Source organism: Acanthochromis polyacanthus, chromosome 19, assembly GCF_021347895.1.
Source record: "Acanthochromis polyacanthus isolate Apoly-LR-REF ecotype Palm Island chromosome 19, KAUST_Apoly_ChrSc, whole genome shotgun sequence".
Classification (NCBI taxonomy): Eukaryota; Metazoa; Chordata; class Actinopteri; family Pomacentridae; genus Acanthochromis; species Acanthochromis polyacanthus.
In genome coordinates, this window is record NC_067131.1 from 4517198 (window position 1) to 4544181 (window position 26984).

Here is a 26984-nt window from a genome sequence, read left to right on the forward strand (position 1 = left end):
TACAGGAAGTGAACTGTGTTTACTTCATGGTTCGTCTGGAGACTTTTGGCCGCCTCGTCTCCTCGCTAATGTGTCCTGGAAGTGGAACAGTGTTAGAGATAATATCAGCGTCTTTGTGCGGACTTTTTCCAAGACGGCGCACAAAGACGACAAGAACTCTTCCCACCCCCTGAATAAATCTTTTCATTAGAGCGGCAAACACTTCATCCCCACGGCGAAGAAGAGCCCCAAACTCCTCAGCGGTGTTCGGCCGGACACTGAGGCGGCCTAATTAAAGGGCACTTAAGCCCCACAATGTGCGGCGGTGGTGCAGGTTGGAGTCGGCGGGGGTCCCCCTGGCCGAGAGAGGATTCATGGCACTCGTAAACAAGGGGGTCCAGGACAGAGGGGCTATGTGCCAGAGACTTTGTTCACACAAGATGAAGAGTCAACAGCCTCCCCGTCCCTCACCCCTCCTCAGCCATCCCCCCTAATAACCACCTTCTTCAGAGAAGCTGCGAACACAATGCCGTCCCACTCCCCTCCTCTTGCTCTCAATCACCGTTGGGACAATAAGGGGAACAAACCTCCCCGCCACCCCACCCGTCCCGAACGAAACACACACACCCCACCACCACCTTCACCATCCTTCTGCCCCTCCCCGACCCCCAAACAGACACTTCTTTTATTGAAATTCTTTGGTGTTCTAATCCTCAGCTTCCTCCAGGGGCAATAATGGACTCCCTGCGTCAGCCTTTTCCAGCGAGGCTATCATCCAAGCCTGCGTGGGTCACAAGTCCACCCCTCCTGTCGCTGAAAAAAAAATTTGAAAAGTGTCGTTCCCGTCAGCGACAGTTCAAACAGGCCACCGATGCCATTGACCTTAAGAGCAAATTGGAATATTTCCACATTTTCAGGTAGCTCTCTCCACTCTCTCTCCACTTAAGTCTTTAATTAAAACCCCAACACTGATTTGCAGAATAAATGCCCACCCTGTAGTAACTGTAGATTTCTGGATTTTTTTCATTTTTATATTTTTATGAGCTCTTTTAATTGGAACAAATCACCCGTTGGCAGCACATTCGGAACACACACACAGCTCACCAGGAATCATCCTGTTGCCTAATAGTTAGTCTGGAAGTCATGAAACACTGATTAAAATAAATTGAGAGCAAATTTTCTGGGAGTGCAGATTGATATACAGTATATTTTTCTGTATAGGCGGGAGCTGTTTCTTGTTGTCACCGTGAAAATATTAGAAATAAATCAGTACAATGGAACAGCGGCATCCCAAACTGCAGCCTCGACTTGTTAACCTTTGGCTTTAGAGGGACATAAACACTAAACTGACAGCTTAGGACGCCCAGTAAGTGTTAATTAAGCATTAAACAACCATTTTATTTTAGTTTGTGACTTTTCTGTGTTCTAAATGAGTGCTTAAATGCACAATAAACACAAAAAAACAGAATGTATGCGATCAAATCCTGGTGTATTTCTGTACTCTTGCCAATATGATCAGAGGCAACAAGCAGATAAAAGGAAAACAAGCTAGATGTAATTATTTTACCTTTAATATTGACTACAGCTGAACTCCTGAAGTCAAACTTGCATGGCTGTCGGAGCATCACCCTGCAGGATGTGTTGATGGTGACATCTGCTGGTCTCCAACTGTCAGAAACTATCGATCGTCAGCTTACTGTGAATCAAATTCAGTCTCTCGTGATCCTGAAGTCATGTTGGTGAAGCAAGCAACGATGACTTTACAGTATTTTCTGACAAATCAGTCGATAAAATGTCAAGTTATTGTGGCATTTACTTGAGATTTTTCACCAAATCTAAAGGGGAAATCATGATTATCGCTTCTTATTTGGTTTTGTTCAGTTAAAAAAGAAGAAACAAGAAGAAAATCTTCATATTTCAGAAGCAGTGACGCTTTTGATGGCATCTCGTGTTTGTGGTCACATTTTTGTTTTATAAATTCTTGTACAGTGAACATTGATTTGCAGCAAAAATTATATTCCAAATCAAATCCCAATTGCAATATCTATTAGAAGAGTTGCAATTAGATATTTTCCCCGAATTTCCCACAATAAGTCAATCCTGCAGCTGAGCAATTTTCACCTTGAAACCGCAATAAACTGTTGAAAACTGATCAAAAACAAGTATTCAGACTTTTGGAATTTCGTACCTAACAAACATAATTAACCAAATCTCGTCAACTCACAGGGTGGAGCGTTCTGCATCATTTCTTCTTTTGAATCCAGTTGTGTGGCTGAATTACATCAATAATCAATAGTTTTACAGTGTTCGAGCAGAGTTGTAGGTGAATCGGTGTGCTCAATCTGCAGTAAATGGCGACGGAATGAATAGAAAGAGAGGCAGGAACTTCATAGATCGACACATTCTTGAGGAAAAAATAGTGTAAAGTCACATATAAATCATTTTAAGACTGGAAGAGATGACTTTAGATAGATTAACAGATACTTTATTCATCCGCTTGAGTAAATTCAAGGTAATATCCAGTACCTCACATGTTAGGTTTCAGGAAAATAAAGAAAGTAATGTGCAAAGTAACATAAAATCAAATTGGTGGTAGTTTGCAATAAAAGTATAGCAGAAAAATCTAGACATGTAATTTTGAAACACAAAGATGAGTTTTCAGGTGTTTATTCAATGTACAAAGAGGGATTAAAGGATGGCTACAGGGGGTCCTCGACTTATGTCAGAGTTCTATTCCTATGGAGCGGCGTAAGTCGAATTTCACCAGCCAAAATGTAAACAAAGTCATTACATGCATCACAATATTGATCAGTTCTTTGGAAAAGTCATGAATACCAACGACTTTCATGCATATATGAGTCATTTTACGAGAAGATAACAGAATCTGTTGCTAATCAGAATCTAATTTCATTTCCATGGAGATGGCTTTCCTTTTCTTCCATGCACTGCCATCAGAAGAGTCTGACTTACGCTTGGGAGCCAGAATGCAGGGCAAAAAGTTAGCAAATGGTGCACAATTCAACATGGTGTACAACCGGCGAATGTAAACAAAGTCATCTTATAGCGCCGTGTGATGACGTATTTGTCCACTCTGCTCGCCAACTAATTCCACGTAACGATGAAACACTGTATGTTGAGGACGTTGTAAGCTGAGGACCCCCTGTACCAAGGTTTTACAACTAAGTAAAGCTGCATTTGATAAAGAATAAAGAGTATTTTGCTGCACTTCTTGAATAGTTATATCATTTTATAAGCTTGAATCATTAGTAAACTGAAACAGGAAAACGAGACGATTAAAAAAATATGTGAAAGCTATGTTAAAAGTTTATATTACAAAGTTAAGCTTCAAAATGTTCTTGATTTTAATCGGAGTTGATCATATGGAAACAGAAATGCAGATGGTGCATTGAGGTCCTGGCTTCAAATCTCCGTTTTAGTCCTTTTTTTTTACTGAATCTAATGTGCTGCATGCATGTTAGCTGCAGTAATGTGGCTGTAAAACTGTTAGTTGATAATTGGATTAATGAATTGTCTGTTGTGGTTTAGAAGAAATATTTGCTATTGACTTCTGAGGAATTTACGCCGGACTCACAGCTGAAGACGACCACGGAAAGACGAAGGGCATCTCATCATTAAAAGCTCTTATTACTGGCAGGAGCTGCACTAATGGACTCGCATTACGTCTGAGAGGCTTCGCTGAACGACCTGTGGGCGACAGAGAAATGTAGTTTACAGAGGAGCGCGTCCAAACAGCTGTTAAATGTGTGGGGTTGTGAAGCAGCGAGTACGACCGCAGGATTTCCGAGCTTTGATTTTATCCTCTTCAGTCGTAGCCAAAGTTGTCTGACAGCGAACGATCGGATGTCGACTCTCACTCTGCTTCAGATGGAAGCCATAAAGTAAAACAGGAAGAGAAACATCCTGATAGAACCCATGGAACGTGTATAACTTTAAACAGAATGCTGATTATTAATCATCAAACGATTAATATTTCAAGTTTAAGACGTTGGAATTTCAAATTGACAGAATCCTGATTTCATACAAGCGCAACTTGCACAAATGGTTTTGTTTGGGCTCAGCAAAGACAATTAATGCAGTTGTTTGCATCAATCTTTTTGAGTTATGACAACTTCTAATATAATTAAACTAACAACCCGCATTTAGTCAGGAGAATTAGCTTTTCCTCTGCAATCAAAGGTGTTTGTGGCACAAGCACAAGTGTTTTTTAAATTTCTGATAAAAAATAAGTTGTGCCAGCTAGTGTTTATACATTATTTAAAGGGAAATCATAAATGTTATGTATTTAATTAGCATTAAGTAAGTTTTTAAGTTAGAATAAATTTGACTACTCCAACATGAAGTAAATGAGGAGACTTGAAATTCTGACTTTGAGGTGAAGAAAAAATATAATTTTATGAAGTTACCTCAACTTGAATTTAATATTTCAATGCAGAAAGAAAGGAGTTTGAGTTTAAATTAAACACAATATTAACCCATCAGCATGAGTTTTTAAGTTGGCAAATTTGAAAAAATAAGTTGCTCCAATATGAAGTAGGAGACTGGACTTGATATTTATGACCACATGATGAATAAAAATTAAGTTATTAAGCCAATTTAATTAAGTTAACTTAATGTAAATGTAGTTTTAAGTCAGCTAATGCACACATTTGACTTTAAATTACACACAATGTTTAGTTGAGGCTATTACCAACAATATTTTGTTTAAGAAAACCCATTAACATTAGTTTTTAAGTTTGCAAATTTGAAAAATAAAGTTGTTCCAATGTGAAGTAGGAGAATGGACTTGATATTTTGACGTCAAGGAGAAGAAAAGAGAAGTTATCACGCCAAAGTCATTAAGTTACCTCAACGTAAATGTAGTTTTAAGCAAACTAGCACAGAAATTTGAGTTTGAATTACACACAATATTAAGTTGATGCAACATTGTTATGTCAGCTTAACCTGTTTGTAACTTAAAACCACTAAATTAGATGCATTTAATGAAGTAAAAGGAATAAGTCCCCTGAATTTCTTTTTAGAGCATGCATTGATGTTACAGAAGCGACTAAAAATCAAGCTAACTGTTTTCAAAACCATAAAAAACCCTTTTAACATCAGTGGTGTCCAGATCAGGGCCTACTGATGTGACATTACATGTAGGCGTCATCATTGTCCTCCCTCTGAGGTGTATGTCATCACTGTCCTGCATCTGTTCATTGTTCCGGTGCCAGAGATGATCTCACGGCGCTGTCATCCACCGTCTCCAAATCTGAACAGAGCTCTAGGTTTACACGGCGAACACATCTACGGCACCCGAGGCGACGAGCATATGAGATATTCCACCGTCGGCCGGCCAAACCTGTTTGATGCCACTCATCACAAGGGCACCCTTAGAAACTCTGGGTGTCACGTAACATCGCATGCGAGTAGAACACCGCTGACCCCTCTGGCCTCAGGCTACTGTGGGCCTAAATTAGTATTTGGGCTTATCTTGGGATCTAGAACATGACACTGTTGATCTTTGATTTTGGGACCAGAGTTTCAGTCACTTTTATGGCCTCCAGCCTGGTCTGCTGTCTGAGGCTACATGACGAGTCAAGGGCCTCCTTTTGTATGCAGGTATGCCAGTTCTGTCGTAATCTAAGAGAAATTACAAGTGATAAGACCATTTTACCTACACAGAGTGGCTTTATTTTTATTTTCATGGCTCCACTGTTGAGTTGTCATTGTGTCTGGTGAGCTGGTTTAGCTACTACTTTGGTCCGAAAAAGAAATATTGCGCCAATTATCGGATGGTTTTCCATTAAATTATATAAATACTCATGATTCCCAAAGAATGATTCAAAATAGTCTTGCTTTAACGTCCTTTTGTTTCAGTTTTGGTGAATTTTGCTTTGTTTTCAGGATGCTACACTAAGGGTTTAATCTTTTGTACTTAAGGTGTTGTTCCGACTCTTTTATATAAGAGCATATTTAATTCTAGTGTGTTTTTGATAACTGTGGTGTGTTTGACTGAGGTATTTCTAATATTTAGTCTACTCTGGTTGTGTCGGTAACGGTAGACCAAATAGTAGAAACCGCACACAGTGTAACGTTACACATTTCAACAGGACCATCAGGTTTGTTCTGGCTCAGGAAGGATCTTTTCAGGGACAATGACCAGTCCACATATAGTAAAGGCAATGTTACCTTAATATCCGGCATTTTCCTGTTATTTATCATCATTTGGCTGTCAATGAAACCAAAATTAACAAAGCTGGTTAAATAAATATCTATATATTTATTTTTATTCTTGATTCTTATCATGCTGGCTGAAACCTCCTTGTCGGGCGCCAAGAATTCCTTCATGGAAGAAACCCTTGACCTCAAACTGCAGCCTCTAAAATGTCCAAACACTTGAATCAACACTTCTCTAAAGCAACAACTGATTGAACAAAAAAATGAACATTATAACCTTTGTGGAGGAAGAATATATGAGAAGCTGTGAACTAAAGTTTCCACACATGTTAAGATCATGTATATCATGATGATCTAGTTTCCAGTGACTCCTACAACTCTTAATTTTCTGTGATGGAATCATTGAAATGAATCTGTCTTTGTCACCAAAAACAATCATGTATTTTAGTTCTTTCCTGGATTTATTGAAGGTTTTATAAAAAGGACAACATCTGCTCTGTCAAAATACAGGTTCGTAATATCGGGTTAAATATCCTTTGGCCACTTTCACCTCAGTTCGGTTCTTTAGTTTCCATCTACAATCTTCTGGAGTTGGCTCAGTTAAAGGGGAACTTCGTTTTTTTTCAACCTGGGGTCTGTTTCCATATGTAATTTCATACATGTGAGTGATGGAGAAATGAATTTTCGACATAGCTCCAGTATTTAGCCAGGCAGGCAGCTGAGCAGCTCAGCTAGCAGCTCGGCTAGCAAAAAGTATAGGGCAGCTGGCCCCCCCGCGTCAAAGTCTGCCCTAACGTGCTTTTTGCCCCACACTGACCGCGCGATTTCGGAACGAGATTTGCTTTCTAGCATCCTGAGATTTGGATACAGACCACAACAAAGAGCGATCACCAAGTAATGTGGAGGTTTTCGTTCACTTCTCATCTCTAGTATGTTGTGGGACACTCATTGAGACTATCTGAGCTGGTCAGTGTGGGGAAAAAAGCACGTTAGGGCGGACTTTGACGCGGGGGGGCCAGCTGCCCCATACTTTTCGCTAGCCGAGCTGCTAGCTGAGCTGCTAAGCTGCCTGCCTGGCTAAATACTGGAGCTATGTCGAAAATTAATTTCTCCATCACTCACATGTATGAAATTACATATGGAAACAGAGCCCAGGTTGAAAAAAAACGAAGTTCCCTTTAAACTAAATTTATTGGCTTTCCGACACAGACTTGTTTCTTGATTGGGTTTAAGTCAGGACTTTGGATAGATCAGTCTAAAACCTTCATTCTAGCCTGATTTAAACCATTTCTTTGCCACTTTTAATGTTTTTTGGGGCTCATTGTCTTGTTAAAACATCCAGCCACATAAAAATGAAAATATATTAACGATAAAAGAGTGCATATGTACATAATATATACAGGGTAACAAAATAGAGTGCAAAAATGTATGAGTAGTGTGCAGTTTTCAATGTAAACTGCGCAGATATGTCACATTATTATAAATAATTTTATTTGTGTTTGTTATCTTTATAATAATAAAACTATTTGACTAGTTTTAGGGTGTACTTTTTAAAATTAATTAGAGAAAATGTTTCATTTTTCCTTTTTTTTAACGTGGCCCATAAGTGTCAATCACGCTGGTTTCTGTTAACCCCTCCCCCTATGTGACGTAAAGGGGGACGTTATTCCCTCGCACTGAGCTGTGGTTGGTCGGTGCAGGCCACGTGACACGAACAGACCAATCAGGCGGGAACGCGATGATTAAAGACACCACGGTGCAGCGTGTGTGTGTCGGTGAGCTGCGAGTCCGGCTGACGTTCCACGGTGGACGGTGCTGTGTTGTCACCAGCTGTTGGCCACAAGACCGACAAGAAAAGTGGATGCGTGTCGGTGCTTTGTGCGTCTGCGGGCGGACCGGAGCGCTCACAACCGCCGCCGGAGCCCGGGGGTCGGTACCGGGATGACTAATGGGAGCACCGGAGCGTCCGCAGCCTCCCATTGATCCCGTCAGTTACATAACGGAGCGCATCGATCACACAAAAAATTGTGATAACGGAGCGTCCAGGTCGGAGTTGAAGCCATTTTTCTCCGCAGTGAGTGTTATGATTTATTTACTCACTTACTACCGACAGTTACCGGCTCCGTTTTTGTGTTTTTTGATCCTCTTTAACGTCTCCGTGGAGCTTAATTCAGTTTCCAGTTTAATTGTAGCCTCTGAGAACTTAGAAAACAGCACGTTGGACTGAGCAGGATCCTGTTTACTCCTGTCAATCAGCGGCTGTTTACCCGCAGATAGCGAATTATTCAGCACTTTTCCTGCACATCACAGGTCACTTATTAAAGTCTGTCTTCATTTAGTTACACATTTGGTCCAAATGCAGCTTATAAACAGAAAATACTGCGCTCTGATTGGCTGGCAGGTGGAAAAAAACACCATATATTGAGCTTTTTGTGCAATATTTGAAAGTAAGCTCCGTGTAATTGATTTTAAGGCACATGTGGTGAAAATAAATTACTTTTTAGTCATGCAAAATCACATAGAAAGCAGTTTACTTGATGCAAAGTGCATTTCAGTCAATTATCTTTTCCAAAACTTCCCAAAACTGCATCATCTTTTCTCTAATTCAATTGCAACTTGCAAGACTTTTTTACGTTCAGACATATATAGCAAGGAAATACTCGATTCTGATTGGCTGGCAGGTGTAAAATCATCGTATATTGAGCGTTTATTGTACAATATTTGAAACTGATCACTGTTTAATTGGTTTTAAGGCATTTAATTTTGAAAATAAAGTCATGCAAAGTCACATAGAAAACAGTTTACTTGATGCAAAGTGCAGTTCAGTCAATTATCTTATTTAAAATGTTCCAAAACTTGAACATTTCTTCATGAATTTAACTCCAACTTGCATGAGTGTTCAAATTTAGACACATGTAACCAGGAAATGTTGGATTCTGACTGGCAAGTAGGCATAAAATCATCATATATTGAGCTTTTTTGTGCAATATTTGAAAGTGAATGCTGTTTAATTGCATTAAAGGCATTTGTTCTGACAATAAATGCCCATTTAGTCATGAAAAATCACATAGAAAGCAGTTTAATCGATGCAAAGTGTAGTTCAGTCAATTTTCTCCTCCAAAACTCGGCAAAACTGCAACCTCAGATGTTATGTATTAGACAAATACTCATTTCTGATTGACTATTAGATGTAAAATAATCTGATATTGGGACTTTTTTGTGTAATATTTTATACTGACTATTGTTTGATTGCTTTTAAGGCCCACATTTTTAAAATAATTGACCTTGTAGTTGTAATTTCAATCAATTATCTCACAATTATCTTATCATAATTATCAATTATACACAAAACACCGCGAAACTCAGCATCTGTTTCCTGAATTCAACTGCAGGTTGTTAAAAGTAAAAAATACTGGAGTCTGATTGGCTGGCAGGTGTCAAAAATAGTAATATATTGGGTTTTTTTGTGCAGTATTCTTATCAGACTGCTGTTTAATGCACACATGGTGAAATAAATGGTCCTGTAGTAACGATAATATGTTAAATTATTACGATTTTTGAACCTTTATGATGTGCAAAATCATGTAGAAATGATGTAAAGTGTGTTTCGGTCAGTTGTCTGAGACAAAACTTTCCCAAACTGTGACTTCTCTTTTCTTAATTCAGCTACAGTTTGCTTGAGTCAGAGTTTTCAGATTTAGACATTCAGAAAATACATAGAAAATTCTGATTCTGATTGACTGGCGGGTAACGATATAATAAATTAAATCAATTAGATTTTCGTGTATTTGATACATTATGATGAGCAAAATCATATAAAAAACACGATGTAAAGTGCAAAACTCCATAAAACTGCTCCGTTTCTTTTCTTAATTTGATTGCAGTTACTTTGAGTTCAGGTTTTAAAATTTAGACGTATTAAATTTGATTTTTTTTTTTTTTTTTTGTAGAAACATTTAACCAGATCGTGCAGATGTGTTAATATGGAGCCAGTGAAAGTCAATATGTGATGATATTGACCTGTTTTCCAGCCAAAGTAGAAGTGAGTCATGTAATCAGCATTTTCCAGCTCAGCTCTTTAAGTTAGAGCCTTAAAACCTATTTAAGTAACGTGTTTACGTAGATCCAGGTCACGGTAATCCTCAGTGTGTCAGTAGAAGGAAGTTTGTGATTATTTAGGTGTGAGCTTCTTCCTCTCTCTTTCACCAGACAGGCAGTCCCACTAGTCCACCCGGCAGCAGATAAAGTAGTTTGAAGCTTCCACCATGAACGTGGGCACGGCTCACAGCGAGGTGAACCCCAACACCCGGGTGATGAACAGCCGGGGGATGTGGCTCTCCTACATCCTGGGCATCGGCCTGCTGCACGTCATCCTGCTCAGCATCCCCTTCGCCAGCGTGCCGGTGGTCTGGACCCTCACCAACCTCATCCACAACCTGGTGAGTGGAGTCTGCGGCCGGTTTACCCCTTAGAACCTAAAAATATGACATTAGTTTGATGTCAGTCAGTCACAGGGTTAAGTTGATCTCAGGCCCCAAATTCATATTGGTTTATTTCGAACTTGGATCAAAATAAAAAACAATACATACATATATGTATAATGTATACATATACAACAAAATAAAATAAAATTGTACCTATGACAGCATAATAATCAATTTCATAACCAGATTTTGTTCGAAAAAAACAGATTTTGTTTGAAAAAAATGAAAGATAAAACCAAGTTTTTAAGTTGATTAGACTTTTTAAAAAATCCGTTGTTTCTAGTAGGATCTCTGCGCAATTTCAAAATAAATGTACAAATGTGACATATCTCAGGCCTGAAAACACTGAAAAATTCCTAACAGGACAATAAAAACAAAAAAAAAATTAAGTTTATTGTACTTAGGGGGGAAAAAAACAATACTTTGTTTCTACTAGAATTCCTCACTGTTACAAAAATGCTAATTATTATAATTATTATTAATTTGTACTACATTTTGCATCAGGTTAACTGCTTTCTGTATGATTTTGCATGACTAAATGAGCATTTATTTTAACCATATGTGCCTGAAGATTAAATGAGCAGCATTGAATTTCAAATATTGTGTAAAAAAGCTCATTATGGGATGATTTTACACCTGCCAGCCAATCAGAATGGAGTAGTTCCTTGCTCTGCATGTCTAAATTTAAAAAGTCTTTCAAGTTGCAATTAAATTAGTGGAAACATGCCAAAGATTTGGAAAAGATAAATGACTGAACTGAACTTTGTATCAAATAAAGGAAAGGAAAATAAAAACAAAACCCCAAAAATACAGTGTTTAATTATATATGTATTATTTTTGCTTATTTTTTTCTATTGCTATACACTGTTTTAAAAACACAGCATCAGTTCTATTTTTAAATTGTACTTTTTGTTTTTATATATAGGGATTTGATTGAATGAGGGTAACTTGACAGCTGAGTCAGATAACACGTCTCTGAGTCGTGTTCTTTGTTCAGAAATCGTGTCAGCGACGCTCCAGCCGGCTTGTTAATATTCACAGTTGAGATCTTCCTCGGTCTTGCATCATGAACTGCTGGTCTGGCTCTCGCTTTCTGTGGATGTTAAACTGCAACTTGATCTGGTTACACGATTGTGTTCGGTAGTCGGAGCGTTTCATCGTGCAGATTCTAATCCCAGGAGAACGTCTCACTAGTGGGAGTCCTGCAAGTAAAGCAAAGCCCTTAACCCTCTTCTGCTGTCCGCTACTATTAGATTTGCATGTTCTTTATATGTTAAAACACTCTTTTCATTTATTATCCCCCGCCTCCACGAAGTGGAAAAGGGGGATATAGGTTTGGCCTCCGTGCGTCCGTGCTTCCGTCCATCCGTCCGTCCGTCCGTCCGTCCGTCCGACATGAAGGGGGCAGCTTTTCTCGGAAACTATTCCAGCTAGGATTACGAAATTTAGTGTGTAGCTTCACACCATGGACACCTTGATCAAGTTCGAAAATGAGACCTGTGCGATAATATTTAACAGAGTTATGGCCCTTGATCACTATTTTGGTTATAGACTCATAGACATCACATGTAGCGGGGGATATTGATGACCATGTCGTCTTGTTTTCCGTTGCGGTGCATGGACTTTGAGAATATTTTCTATATTTGATACATAATAGTACATAGAAAGCAGCTGACTTCATGTAAAGCGCGGTTCAGTCAATTATCTCAAACAGAACTCTCTAGAACTGCAGCATCTCTTTTCTGATTTAAATTGCAGCTTGTCTGAGTTTGAGTTTTAAATTTAGACATGTAGAAAATACATAAAAAATACAGTTTTATGAGATGACTGGATGTCGTTACACAAGTGTGTTCAGCAGTTGGAGCGTTCAGTTTCTAATCCTGGAAGTGTGTCTCACTAGTGGGCGTCCTGTAGGTTAATCAAGAAAAACAAAGCCCTGAACCCCTTCAGCCTTCCTCTACAATTAGATTTATATCTTATTCTTGTGTTACAACAGGAAGCCTTTAACCCTTACAGGGCCATGTTTCTGGAGAAGTACATATACTAAAACCGCCTAATCCATAAAATATTGATCAAGTCCTGCGAGGTCCCATTGTCGTAGACGTTCGCCGTATTGAATTTCGGCCGGTACGCGGCCCCGTTAAGAGCTTCGTAATTGCGGCTTCGTTATAACGGCTCATACGGCTTTATCGTTTGAAATAAGCAAATTTGGGGCCAGTGTTTATACCTTACCAAAAATACGGGTGTGTGCATATTTTATGTTAATTAGCAATCATAAACAAGTCACACGTGTTGAGCCGAGAATGTTCGGTTTCGGCTGTTTGTACGGGTAAGCGTGAACAAGTATCCTCGGTCCCAGCTTTTTAAGGGTTAACAACTCAGCCTCAACTGACAGTCACATGACAAAAAATCAGTTGTTTTCAGGTTGAACTGCAGGCTGTGTTTGCACAGACCAGAGAGGAGGCAAGTATAGGAACTCGTGAGCAACACTGAGAGGTAAATAAAGCTTGCTTGAACTATAAAATGAAGTCAGGATGACTCAAAATTGTTATACAGAGGAATAAAGTGTCAGTAATGTGCTGGAAGATACATTCCACATGGTGAGACATCTCCAGAATGGCAGAATAGTTTGTAGAGGCTGTAAAGGTGTAAGTAGTAGAGCATGTTTTCCTACTGGACTTATGTGAAAGACAAAGCCCTGAACTCACTTCAGTCTTCCTCTAGCATGACATTTGTATGTTTTTCATGTGTTCCAGCAGTCTTTTTGTTTCTTTTCCATTGCAGTGCATGTACCTCCTGCTGCACACGGTCAAAGGGACGCCGTTCGAGACGCCCGATCAGGGCAAAGCTCGCCTCCTGACGCACTGGGAGCAGATGGACTACGGCGTCCAGTTCACCGCTTCACGCAAGTTCCTCACCATCACCCCCATCGTCCTGTAAGCGTCCTTCTGAATGCAGCGATCCACTTTCAGTTACGTGCAGCTAATCGTTTAGGATGCATCTAAACTCCATTTAATAGGTAGTAATGTATTGAAACCGTGTGGGCTCAGTTTTCACTGCAATGTAAAGTCCTGCACCTCTGTGGAAACAGAACAGCCATGACTGGAAGGAGAGAGAGCTCAGACGAGTCAACACGTTTTAATGCCATAAACGATGAAAAATAACAAATTAGGTTGAATTTTTTTAGTATTTAGTATACAAAAATTGAAAAAACCAATGGAATCAACATTTTTCCAAGTGCCCACAGATGTTACAACACTGGAAACAAATGTTGGCTCCATGTACTGTAGATATTTTACATCTTACTTCCATATTTAAATCGTTTTCACAGTTGTGTCCGATGTAAACGCATCCTTACAATTCAGCCGAAAAGTCCCTGAATTTTTGCCAAGTTACTGTTGGTCACTACTGAATCACTCATGGCTTCACAGTTGCACAAAGAAGCACATAATTTTTAGTTTTTGACAGAATCAGGTTAGAAGTGACGGTTTAGTTTTTACAAATTTTTAAAGAAGACATGGTCGAACACAGAACAGAGTTAAAAAATCGGGAAGTCCAGTGGTTACTTTACAGTTTCCGGGTCAGGAAAGTAGTGTAATTTTGGTGACTTTTTTTTAGCTTTTTAAAGTAGGAAACCTGCCTTTATAAAGCTGACAGCAGGTTCAGAGAGTGTAGGGCAGGTTTAAGGACATGATCCTTTCTCATTGTGTTGTTTAGGACTCCTGCATGAGCAGCACTGTGAGGGGTTAAACCCGAGTCTCTGTGGAGGTGGATCCATGCCAGTCAGGAAGCTAAATTGAATTTAATCAGTGTGTCTTTAGTTCACACTGAACCTGAGCGCAGTTGGTGACAAATCAGCTTCTCTTGGAACTCTAGTTCATGGTGTGAATTGATCAGGATCCCTGCTGCTGCCTTATTAGCCGAAGCCTCTAATTGTTGAGGGGTTTAGCGTTAGCAGAGCTACCTCTCGCTGCTTTCTTGGCCTTTTTCTGTCCTTATTAGCCGCCAGAGTTCAGCTAACAGGAAGCTCTGCGGCTCCCTGGGGTCGGTGTGTCTGCTCAGCCTCGAACATTGAAGCGATAGCAGTTTTTGCAGGTGTAGCGCACACTTTTTTCTTTTTGTTTTCCGTTTGAAAGCACTCTTCTTTGTGTTTTGCAAACAGTAGGAAGAAACGGTCGGTCTCCAGGCTCCAGATGGAGAAAACGCACATCTGCAAAGTCTTCTGGGGGCCTTTTATTTTTACATGGCCTTTTCTTGTTCGGCAGAGGACAGGATGTGCAACTCCTCGTTCTCAGACTTGCAGAAGTCGCTGGTGTGTGCAGTCGCGTCTCCGAGTGCATCTCACATCAGATCAGTGGAGTTTCTACTGATTCCAGAGCAGCGTCTCTTCATCCTCTGCCAGACTTCGTACAGGACGAACTGGAGCTGCTTTCAGATGCGTTTCTGTGTTTGTTGCTCGGTCGCTGTCCCCTGAGCTTCATCATTAGCATCTCGGCGTGCTAATGATGTTGTAATCCTGCTGCTTGGCTCGTTGAGTTGCTCTACAGATCCACGGTTTATGTGAGTTTGGAAATCTGCTGCTGTGATTACGTGAAGGGAAACGGGTGAAAAGTTTTTGCATCTGAGCCCAAAAGCATGTTGTCTTTGCAAAATCGCCAAAGTTGCACAATTTATCAGAGGCAGGAGTGTTGGATTCTGAACTTTCTGACGCAACTCATCTGTTGATCTGGGAAAGGAGCTAAATCTCAGCTTAAAATTTCGTATTTCATTCATACCACTTTATCCTACATGCTTATTTTCAAAAAATTCCCAAAAATTAATGATTTGCTTTAACCAGATTCTGTAAAAGCTAAAAAATTCTGTGCTTCTTATCACAACTGTGAAGCCATTAATAACTCAGCTGAGACCAACAGCCACCTGACGAATTTAATCTCTAAATTAGAAATGCTGTCAGTTTAGATCTAATCTTGAGAGTGTGTCTCACTAGTGGGCATCCTGCAAGTAAATCAAGAAAAACAAAGCCCTTAGCCCTTCCAGTCATCCTCTAGAAGTAGATTTATGTCTTATTATGTTACAGCAGTCTTTTCTTTTTTTTTTTCTGTCTGCAAAATTACACCATTTATCGGAAACGTAACTCAGTCTAAGCTTAAAATGGTGACATTTCATCAAGTTTTGCTTTAGTTAAAAATTTGCCAAAAATAAACATTTTGCTTTAACCCAATTCCATAAAAAACAAAAAGATTTACACTCCCCATCGCATCTGGGAAGTCTTTAACACCTCAGCTGCAAAGAACAGTCACATGGCAAAAGTTCATTGATTTTTGATTGAACTGCAGGCCGTGTTTACCCATAGCTGAGAGTAGACAAGTATGGAAACTGTATCACAGGTCAAGACGCATAAAAAGTCTATGGCAACCATGCTCAAACTCCAACAGGAAGTCAGCCATTTTGAATTATGTGTCATATTTTGGACCAATTTTTGCACATTTTTGAAAGCTATGAACTCAAACACGCTAATCTCAAGATAGCTGACATTTGTCCAGGATGTACCCCAGGCATGGGTGATCAAAAGTTGTCAAAGTGCTCCCCAAAAGTCTGAGGGCATAGAAATGGCGACCCACAGAATGCGGCCATTTTGAAATACGAGTCATATTTTGGACGATTTTGTGTCATTTTTGGACATTTTTAAAAAGCTATAAACTCAAACAGAGTAACCCCAACAGAGCTGACATTTGTCCAGGATGTACACCAGGCACAGGCGATCAAAAGGTATTGAAATTCTCCGCAAATGTCTGAGTGTGTAGAAATGGCGTCCAGCAAAATGCAGCCATTTTGGATGTCTCGCCATGAAACAGGAAGTGCTCCATTACTGGCCTGTACATGCACCAATCTGCCTCAAACTTTATATGTGTGATCAGAGTCTAGCCATAATCACATCCATAGGCCGAGATACACTCTCAGTTGCAGCGCCACCTGGTGGACATGCGTGGGACAGCCCAGCCGCAAACATGTGAGGACACATTCAATAATAATTAAAGCTGCATGCAGCTTTAATTATTGTTCAAACTGCTCAGGTTAAAAGCGAGGTTTTATCAGAGGTTTTTCTTTGTTGCAGATTCACAGAAACACCAACATGAAATTAGAATTTGACGCTCATGTCATCCTTCCTTCTCCATCCTCCTTTCAGGTACATTTTAACCAGCTTCTACACCAAGTACGACCGGGCCCATTTCGTGGTGAACACCGTCTCCCTGCTCACCGTCCTCATCCCCAAGCTGCCGCAGCTGCACGGCGTGAGGATCTTTGGGATTAATAAGTACTGACGAGGCAGAAGAGGACACCTCCTTCCCAGAGTCCCCGTGGACCTGCCCGGAGCTCGCTGAGCGTCGGGCCTCTGATTTGGCTGCAGGACCGCCAGGATCCACGGCCCGTCGGCGCCTGAAACGAAGCCCAGCCGAGGATACCCCAGGAGGGCCGCTGTAGGGAGATAAAGAGCACAAAGGGAAAGAGTCCTGGTGTGATTGTTCAGAGACACTTAGAGCAGCATTTTTTTAAGAAGGTAGAGTATTATTCTGACGGGTGTCGGCGTGAAAAAAGACACACTGAGGCGGTAACCGGAGCTATTTTCTCTGTAACGACACGCCGCTGTATTTATTCAGCTTCACTCCCCTCGTGTAGCTTCCTGAAACGGCGAGGCTGCAGAGGCGAGAAAACCACCAGGTTTTATATTTAGCTGCTCCTCTCGACTCGGCCAAGACTGGGAAGTTAAGCAAGTCTTATTTTTATCTGACCGTTTCCATATTTGGACGTCTCTTGTCCTGGTTTGTGTCGCTGCAAACCTCCCGTCTGCAGGAGTTCAGAAAGTCCGACGGGGAACCAGCAGTCTGAGTTTAGACACGAGTATTTCTGTAGAAACTCTCATTACATTAGCATGACCTGTAGGCAGATCACACGCCGACTCTCCACTTTATCAGCTTGTGCAATCTGGTGCAATCCATTAGAGACCTGCAGCAAAGTCTTTCTTAAAGTTTCCTCACCTCCATTTCCACATATGAATGTAGCAGAATATTAGAAATCCTCCTCAGTAATGAAAGTAAGGTAATAATAATAATAATAGGGGAAAAAATTCTTCACTCTTGATTTATCTCTTTGTTGGACTCATCCAACTTCACCGCTTTAGGCTCCACTTTCTATTTTCTGCTTTTAGTTTGGCTCCGTGCGGAATTTATCAGATCTTTTTTTGAAAATAGAGCAGTCTGTGGACTGGAAGTCCCAAAAATGTAAGTAGTAGATCCTAAAAAAGTCCTACAAACAACTGTTTTCATCTCACAGGCGTCAGTGCGGCTTTAAGTTGCATGATCATCCACAAAAACAACATCAAACACGAAAATAAAACATTTTAGTGGCTACATGTACAAGGTCCTGATGTTACAAGAAAATCCAGCAAAATTTTGCTCAGGAAACAACTCTAATAGGAACAGTTTGTAGCCAGAAACCAAAAAAATTAGCTGATAGATACTGAAAAAGTCCTACGATTAACTCTTTTCACTTTGCAAAGCTCTTTAATTCATATTTAATTAAAAAAAAAGTTGATTAGTGCAGCTTTAAGTTGCATTATAGACCAAAAAACAACAGGAAACAAGATATATGTTTGTGAAAATAAAAATGTTTGTAGTTTTGTTTGCAAAATCCTGACATGTATAAATTTACTGATGCTTTATGTGTTATTATTGACCAAAAACAACAGGAAAGAAGATGTTTGTTGACCGGAAAGCCCAAAAAGATTAGCTGTTTTCACTTTGCAAAGCTCTTTAATTGATTGTTAATTGAAATAACTATGAGTCAGTGCAGCTTTATGTGGCATTATTGTCCAAAACCCAAAAGGAAACAAGGTACTTATTACGCAAAAAGGCATTTTAGTAGCTCCGCCCACAAAATCCTGATGTTTCAATAACATCCGTACGAGTTTGTGCTGGAAGTAACACTAATAAGAAAATCCAAATGTTTAGATGATAAATACTAAAAATGCTCCCTTGAACAAGTGTTTTCACATCACAAAGCTCTTTAATTCATACATAATTGAAAAAATATTGATTAGTGCAGCTTTAAGTTGCATTGTTGTCCAACAAACAATAAAAAACAAGATAAATGTTTGTGAAAATCCAAATTTTAGTCCATATTTTGTTCACTAAACAAGATAATAACAGATTGTTGACTGAAAATCCCAAAATGTGGCTGGTAGACACTGAAAAACTGCTAAGAAACAACTTTTTTTTCCCCATCACACAGCTCTTTATTTTATAGTTAATTCAAAAAATATTGATTTAATGCAGCTTTAAGTTGGATTATTGTCCAAATATAACAATAGAAAACAAGATATTTGTTGTGAAAATAAACATTTTAGTAGCAACATCCACAAAAATCCAGATGTTTCAAGAACTTTATGCCAGAAAATCATCCAAATGCTCAGTTTTTACAGATATAAGAACGTCAAATCGGATTAGTAAACATTTTTTCTTCTTAAAATTTTACATATTTGCATGCGTTTGTTTTTTCACCAGTAGAAGGCTGAAGAGTCCAGAAACCAAATGGAATATTAGTGAGTGAAAATATTAAATTATTGGGCGGTTTCCGTTCACTTTTCTTGCCCAACATGTTTTTTTTTTCTTAATTTGAAGTTGGAAATCACATTTTAATTTATTGATAAGTAGCTTCAACTCGATAATAATTAAATAAAAGGACAAAAATATTATTTTGAATTCTACTTCGGCCTCAAAAATAGACACAGAATCACTGCAGAGTTACGTTTTAAGAATTCTGCAGCAACAATAAGCACAGAAAGTAAAGTTTGATCTGTTTTCCTAAATGTAATAATACCAAATGTAGTTTGTTTCACGGCTGCTGTTAAACTGAGATCTAAGGATTCATTCAATTCTTTACTAAACTGAAAAAATAAATCAATTTCCTGCATTTTTCAAAATTATGTTCACAGATATTGGATATTTTTCTTAATCTGAATAAAGAAATCACATTTTAATTTAGTAATAAGTTGCCAAAAGTGTTCTATAGTTCAATAAATGGACAAAAATATCATCTTAGTTCTACTTAGAAGTGTAAAAATAGACACGACATCATCGCAGAATTATGTTTGTTTTTTTTATTATACAGCAAGAAAAGGAACAAAAGGTAAAATTTCTTTCACTCTATTTAACCAAACCAAATGCAGCTGCTTTAAAGCTCAGTTGAAAGAAAAAAAAAATCAGTTTCCTTCATTTTTTTGAGCTATGTTCACAGATATTAGTCTGATTAGTATTAACCACATTCAGGAGCAGCAGCTGTAGTCTGTAAATATTAGAAATACCGACTGTGACAGAACAGATTGTTTTCAGATGTAGCAGACGACAAGCTTAAAGTGGATTATTGTGGTTTGTGCCGTTTCCAATCAATAAATGTGTTAAATTGGTTTCATTTATAACTAATAGATCGATCCAGAGATTAAAAAGCAACGAACCAAACGACTCAGAACCTTAAAAAACGAGTCGATCTGCTGCAGCTTCCGTCTTTTCTCACCATAAAGGGCTTTTCTCATTACAGGCTTTAGGTCTTTGTAGCACCGAATCCTCATACATTTTACTTTTACGTTTCTGTTAAAGATCGAACTGAATGTGGATGAAATGTGACGATAAGTGCTTCTGACTCCCAAATACAGTATTTTTCAAGCACCATGTCCAACTTCTTGCCTGTTCTGTTTGTTTTTTACTGTCTGAGTTTGTTGGATTTATTGAGAAATGTGAAGAACTTTGTGCACATAAAGGTTTGTTTTTTGTTTTTTGCTTTAATCCTCAGTAGTTGGTACTTTGTCTGTTAAAGGAGGCTTTTAGGATCCTCCTGCCTTCATTTGATTAACTGATGTCTTTATGTTTCATTAAGGGTAGATTTAAAGATCAGAGGGCTGGACTACTGGGTTAGTGAGGTATGTTGAGCCTAAGATCTGCATTTTTAGTATGATGAAGGTGGCTCCCTTTGAATCTGCTAGATCTCCATGGTAACTGATGCTGTGGAGCTAGATCTCCATGGTAACTGATGCTGTGGAGCTAGATCTCCATGGTAACGTATGCTGTGGAGCTATATCTCCATGGCAACTGATGCTGTGGAGCTAGATCTCCATGGTAACGTATGCTGTGGAGCTATATCTCCATGGCAACTGATGCTGTGGAGCTAGATCTCCATGGCAACTGATGCTGTGGAGCTAGATCTCCATGGTAACTGATGCTGTGGAGCTAGATCTCCATGGTAACGTATGCTGTGGAGCTATATCTCCATGGCAACTGATGCTGTGGAGCTAGATCTCCATGGCAACTGATGCTGTGGAGCTAGATCTCCATGGTAACTGATGCTGTGGAGCTATATCTCCATGGCAACTGATGCTGTGGAGCTAGATCTCCATGGCAACTGATGCTGTGGAGCTAGATCTCCATGGTAACTGATGCTGTGGAGCTAGATCTCCATGGTAACGTATGCTGTGGAGCTATATCTCCATGGCAACTGATGCTGTGGAGCTAGATCTCCATGGCAACTGATGCTGTGGAGCTAGATCTCCATGGTAACTGATGCTGTGGAGCTAGATCTCCATGGCAACTGATGCTGTGGAGCTAGATCTCCATGGCAACTGATGCTGTGGAGCTAGATCTCCATGGCAACTGATGCTGTGGAACTAGATCTCCATGGCAACTGATGCTGTGGAGCTAGATCTCCATGGCAACTGATGCTGTGGAGCAGGTTCTGTTCAGAGTTTCTGATTTAAATTTAGTCTAAGTTCATTCTAATTTTAATCGAGTGCTACACAGTTTATATATACTGTTTACTCAAGCACTGTGCAGTTTATAGTTACTCTATTTGCTCAATTATGATAGTTTTTATATATTGTATTACTCCAGTAGTGGAAGAAGAATCCCATGACTCGTTAAACGGCTCCTTTTATGCAAGTCTGATGCAGAAAGTCTGAGTTCACAAAGGAAGCTGAAACCCTCCTTCATGACAGCTGTTAACTCTGACTGAGGGTTTAGTTTTTGTCGAGCCAGCTGACACAAAGAAAGTCTGGATATGTTAAACTGGCTCAGTTCTTTGCTTTTGCTCAACTCTGCTTGTGGTAAAGCAAAGTTTTTGTGCTTACAGTTACAGTCTGGGGCAATTTGCAAAAACAAAACAAAACACATGAATAAAAAAATGTCCCTAATAAAAGTAGAATCCTCTTTTAGATAGTGTGAAATTCATTATTTTCTGCAGGAACATTGCAGAGAACCTGCAACGTGCACACGTGAAGCCTGCACTGGTTGTGTTCCCAGCTTCAAAGCAAAAATTTAATCCGCGGTATTTATTTCAGCGTTGCAAGCCGATACAGGCCCCGTACAGTGCGGGCTGAGTTACACAACACCAGAGGCTGCTGAAACATTGATCAAGTGAAAGTTACAACCTGGTTTTAGAGCCCGTCCAGCAGAGTGTCGCAGGTTTGACTCCGTGATAGTGATAGAGCAGCGGTGTTGAAAGTTGATATTTTTTTATTTTTATGGTTTTTTCTGTTTCCTCCTCTCTTCATGCTCCTGAAGGTAACGTCTCAGGAAGGCCTTAGAGGAGTTTCTTCACATTTGGCTTCACTAGAACCGAGTGGATTTTCTCGGTCAAAGTTCGCTCCGACCTAATTTCCAGGAACTTGATGTTTCTGGAAGAGCTCGGGGGAGTTTCTCCAAATTTGGCACAAACTTTCTCTTGGATTCAAGGATGAATTGACAAGAATTTAATGGTCAGAGGTCGCGGTGAGCTCACAGAACAAGAGGGTTTGGACTTAAATCTAGAATGAATGTTCTAACTATGATTAAGTTCAGGATAAAAAGATGAAGATTTACCCAGAAGGTTAAACACTTTCAGGAAGCTTTTCAAACAGATGGAGAAATGGATGTAAAGTGCAACTTCAATGGTAGTTCTGCAGTTTTTCTACTTTTTTTAAAATATTATTTACAGTTGATACTGATGCAGTATCAGAAAGACAGAAATATTGGTTTAATGTGTGAGGCGTGGCAGATAAATTAAAGATCATTATAATTCAGAAAAAAGCAGCGTTCAAACATAACGAAGTACATTTACTCAAGTACTATAGAATTTATATATACTGTGTTTACTCAAACACTAGATTTTTACTCAAGTACTGTACATTTACTGAAGTACTATACAGTTTTCTATACTGTATTTACTCAAGTGCTATATTTCATAGTAGTATATCTATATATATTCTAAATGTAGGACTACATTTAGAGAACTAAGTACGGTGAGTTTCTTAAACCTTTCTGATGTGAATTTTCCTGAACATGTCATATTTTATTACATTTCATACATTATCTGATTGATAAATCTTCTGTGTGTGGCTTTTCTGCTCTATTTTTGCAATAATTTTACTGTATAAAGCTAAAAAAAAAAAAGGTGTAGTTTGATATTTTTGCCTGCAAAATCCCTTTACACTTTCATTCCTGCTGTGAATATATTAAAAATATTTCTTTACTCTTTAGTCTTTAATGATAAATTGTGACTTGAAATTAGATTTCATCCATTAATAGTCTCGTATTTTCACGTTCCTTTGAAGGAGCTTTAGGAAACCAGTGCCTGGGGCGAGACTGAATCTGTGAATTCATGCTCCAATTAATTGCATTATATCTCAGTGTGTGGCTAAAAATCGAAGGCTCATGTGTGCAGAAGACAAACTAAACGTGCTCTTTTCATGTTTTTGCTCTAAATATGTGAACAGATGCAGAGAAGTGCTATAGATTTTAGGAATTCTGTGATCACAGTGAGATGTGACGCTGCAGGACTGTGTTTGTCCAGCAGAGGGCAGCAAATTCCTGCTCCTGACCTTAATCTGAAGCGACATTGGGCCCCTATAAATAGGAACGCCGCGAGGGAGAGATTATTTTCTCTTGTCTCTTTGTCCAGAGGTTTTTTTTCTTCTTCTTCTCTCTCTTCTCTGCTCGTTCACTTATTTATGCTCACACTTGATTTACAGTCGCTGTGATGATTTCTGCTCCCGCTTTTCTGAAACGGTGTAAAATTCATCTGACATAAAAGCCCAGATTTGGAAAGTCAGACGGAAAAAAGACGCATGAAAATACATTTCAGAGCAGAGAGCGAAGGGCTCCGACCGCTCGTAAAGTTAGAAAGGATGCAGCCAAAGAAAAGATGGAGAATTGTTGGGAATAACTGAGGAACATGAGATATGAAGTATGGGTTTGGGAGCTAGAGATTTAAAGAAGAAAAGTGTCCTACATGATTTCTGTGTCTGAGCTAATTTATGTACAGTAAAGCCTATAATTTGTCTGGGTTTTGCAGTTCCTGTCCATAAATGACACCGAGTTTTGCAGCAAATTTCAATTCTTCATAGCTGCACTCGTATGTTTTCTTTCTATACGACTGGAAAACACCATAAACATTAGCCTGACTCCTCTGTGATCATGCTAGCATGCTACTGTTGCTATTTCACTGTAAAACATCATCCACACCAGCATGACTCCTCTGTCAATTTTTAGCCAATTTCACTGACCACACCCACGCCTGATGACCTCCAAAAGACCTCAAGAAGCTGCAACAAAATGCTGCAGTCCAAAGAAATTCAAGAACAACTGAGAAGTTATTTGTGACTCAGGTGTGATTAACAGAAGACAAAAATTCTGCCATGTTTTGTCCCAACTGCAGGCTGTGTCTACATGGGACCTTTGAGAAGCATGTTATATTTTTAAAAATGACAAAATTACACCATTTGTCAGATCCAGAAACTGTAAAAACAGAACAGATTGGGAAGTTTTTCATTTCTGCTAATCTATATTTATACTTATTCTACATGTCTTTTTTGAAAAATTGCCAAAAATAAGGCAAAAGATTTGGTGAAAGCTAAATAATTCTGTGCAAACGCTCAATAATAATATTAAAAATCCACCATGTGAACATGTTAAAAAGGTAAAAAGCCTGATTTTAATTCTACTTCCACTGCCACTTAACTGTATCTGTGTATTTTCCTGCAGAAATTATCACCATCCTCCTGTTGTTGACTATGGAGTAATAGGAGTGCCAAATCAAAATATAAATAAATAAATGTGGAAATATAAAGAGAAATAAATAAATAAATAAATGTGGAAATATAAAGAGAAATAAATAAATAAATAAATAAATAAAAGGAAAAAACTGAAAAGGTAAAAGCAAAGACAAAATTTTCCTTTTTATTTTTTTATTTATTTATTTCTCTTTATATTTCCACATTTATTTATTTATTTATTTATTTCTCTTTATATTTCCACATTTATTTATTTATTTATTTCTCTTTATATTTCCACATTTATTTATTTATATTTTGATTTGGCACTCCTATTACTCCATAGTTGACACTTCCAAAGATAAATAAGAATTCATTCCTAAAGTAATCAATATATTACCAAATGAGGCCTCATTCTGACTGCATATTGAACATCTCTTTCATCTTGACTTGCAGGAGAATAAAGCCACACAACCAGCAGCATCATCCAGTATGGATGGCGGCCCCAGCTACTAAGAAACACTGTGAAATATGCATGCTGCGTGTTGGGACTCCCACGGCGTACGGTTGGTTTCCTCCGTGGATGTGACAGAAACAAACGACACCCTGAATCCATCTCCCCCCGGCCATCCCGCTGTGACATTGACGAGGTTCAGCCGGATGATAACGTGTTGACCAGGAGTGTTGTGTGCGAGGATGTGTTACTGTACGGACTATAAATAGAATCAAACAAGAATTGGATCAATTCATTATGAGCTGTGGAGGCTCCGTGGGGTGTTTGAGCCGAGCGAGGGAGCCGAGGGACGACAGGAGACGGCGTCCCCTTGAAGCTGCCATTGAAATGCACGGCGGGGCTCCAGCAGCTGCCCCCAGACTCCCTTAAGGTCAGTCTGCTGTTTAACGGCCGCTCTGTCAAACACAGAGTCTGTAGCTGATTATTCGTCTGCAGCAGGTTATGGATTTCTGTACGTGCAGTTTGTTTCTCAAGCTAAATTGGAAACTAAAATAAGTTTTTTTTTCTTCTTCTGTGGCTCAAGTTATGTTCAACATTCCTGCTTTCCCAAAACACTAAAACTAAATGTTACTTCATTATACTCTGTTCAAAAAGAGTCTCCACCTGGATTTAACTAAGCCAACAGGTAAGAGCCTTCCATTGGATAATTACTGCAGTTCTTAAACAGCCGTGTTCCTGTGGTCATGGAAAGGACGTTAAACTGTCTCAGAAGGGTCAAGTTATTGGAAAACAACTAAGGAGATTTCTGAAATTGCTAAAATCAGGTTAAGAATCATCCAACGCATCAAGACTAGTGGAGAACCGTCATCTTCAGGGACAAACTCTTAGATGATCGTAGGAAACCAACAGTGGAAGCCACGGCTACGTTTAATGGTGAAAGTAAGAACATTTCCACATGAAGGGAACTCAAAGGATTGGAACTGAACAGCTGCAGCTCTAAGAAAACCACTGATCAGTGAGGATGATCAGAAAAAAAGGCTTCAGTTTGCTAAGGAGCATAAAGATTGGACTGTGGAGCAATGGAAGAAGGTCACGAGGTCTGATGAGTCCAGATTTGCTCTGATCCAGAGTGATGGGGGCAGTAGTTCAGGCAAAAAAGACATAATTCTGATTTTAATCTCAAAATTTATCTGCATGAGGAGCATTCTATCTTTTAATTTTCCCAAATAGGTTTAAAACAGACTCAGTAATGCATCTGGAGCTACTTTCCTTTGGAGTGCCACCACAAAGAGCTGCGATAAAGAGGCTGAGTCCGGACTGGAAACCACTTTAGTGCTTGTGACAGCTCCAGATGATGAAGAGCTGCTGAGGATGAAGCTCGTCTGCTGAGGGTGGAGCTGAACGCCAACCCATAAAGCCCTGAACAGATCCATGAATATTCACGAGCTGCTCTTGTTTTACATTATTAACACGCTCGTTCCACCCAATAATAAGATTCATGATTGCTCCGTGACGTCCAGGGTTTAGACCTGTCCGGTCAGAGCTGCAGAAAGTGGAGGAAAACGCTCCGGAAAAGCTGTCATAAATAAAACACATGATGACTTAAGAGACAGGCCTAATTAGCTTTCACTTCGCTGCAATTTAGCACTGCACTGCTGGGTATTAAGCCGTGGCTAAATCTGAACATTCCTAATTAATTACCTAGAGGCTTACTGAGCATCTTGTGCCGGCTTTGTTTTTTCTTTTTATATTTTCCTGTTTTATTTTCTCTCTTCAAGGAGAGGCGGCTCCATTGTTTCTTTCAGTATAGAAGAAGAAG

The 26984-nt window shown here is 39.3% G+C and overlaps 1 protein-coding gene across 2 annotated transcripts; it reads left to right on the forward strand.

Annotated features, from left to right (window-relative positions):
* The first annotated feature begins 7905 nt into the window (after nucleotides 1-7905).
* ormdl3 (ORMDL sphingolipid biosynthesis regulator 3) lies at nucleotides 7906-20365 on the forward strand. 2 transcript variants are annotated; one of them, XM_051939600.1, is made up of 5 exons: nucleotides 7906-8230; nucleotides 10107-10198; nucleotides 10366-10595; nucleotides 13425-13576; nucleotides 16828-20365. In XM_051939600.1, the coding sequence occupies exons 3-5, from the start codon at nucleotides 10422-10424 to the stop codon at nucleotides 16961-16963; spliced, it is 462 nt and encodes a 153-aa protein (XP_051795560.1). In that variant the 5' UTR covers nucleotides 7906-8230; nucleotides 10107-10198; nucleotides 10366-10421; the 3' UTR covers nucleotides 16964-20365. The 2 variants fall into 2 exon arrangements, with proteins under 2 accessions (XP_051795560.1, XP_022074482.1); XM_022218790.2 differs by lacking the exon at nucleotides 10107-10198 and having other exon boundaries at nucleotides 7907-8230.
* The last annotated feature ends 6619 nt before the right edge of the window (nucleotides 20366-26984 follow it).

Coding starts and splice junctions, on each gene's coding strand:
- ormdl3 (XM_051939600.1), top strand. CDS start 10,422: ATGAACGTGGGCACGGCTCACAGCGAGGTGAACCCCAACACCCGGGTG. Junction 10,596..13,424: donor CCAACCTCATCCACAACCTG/GTGAGTGGAGTC, acceptor TTTCCATTGCAG/TGCATGTACCTCCTGCTGCA. Junction 13,577..16,827: donor ACCATCACCCCCATCGTCCT/GTAAGCGTCCTT, acceptor TCCTCCTTTCAG/GTACATTTTAACCAGCTTCT.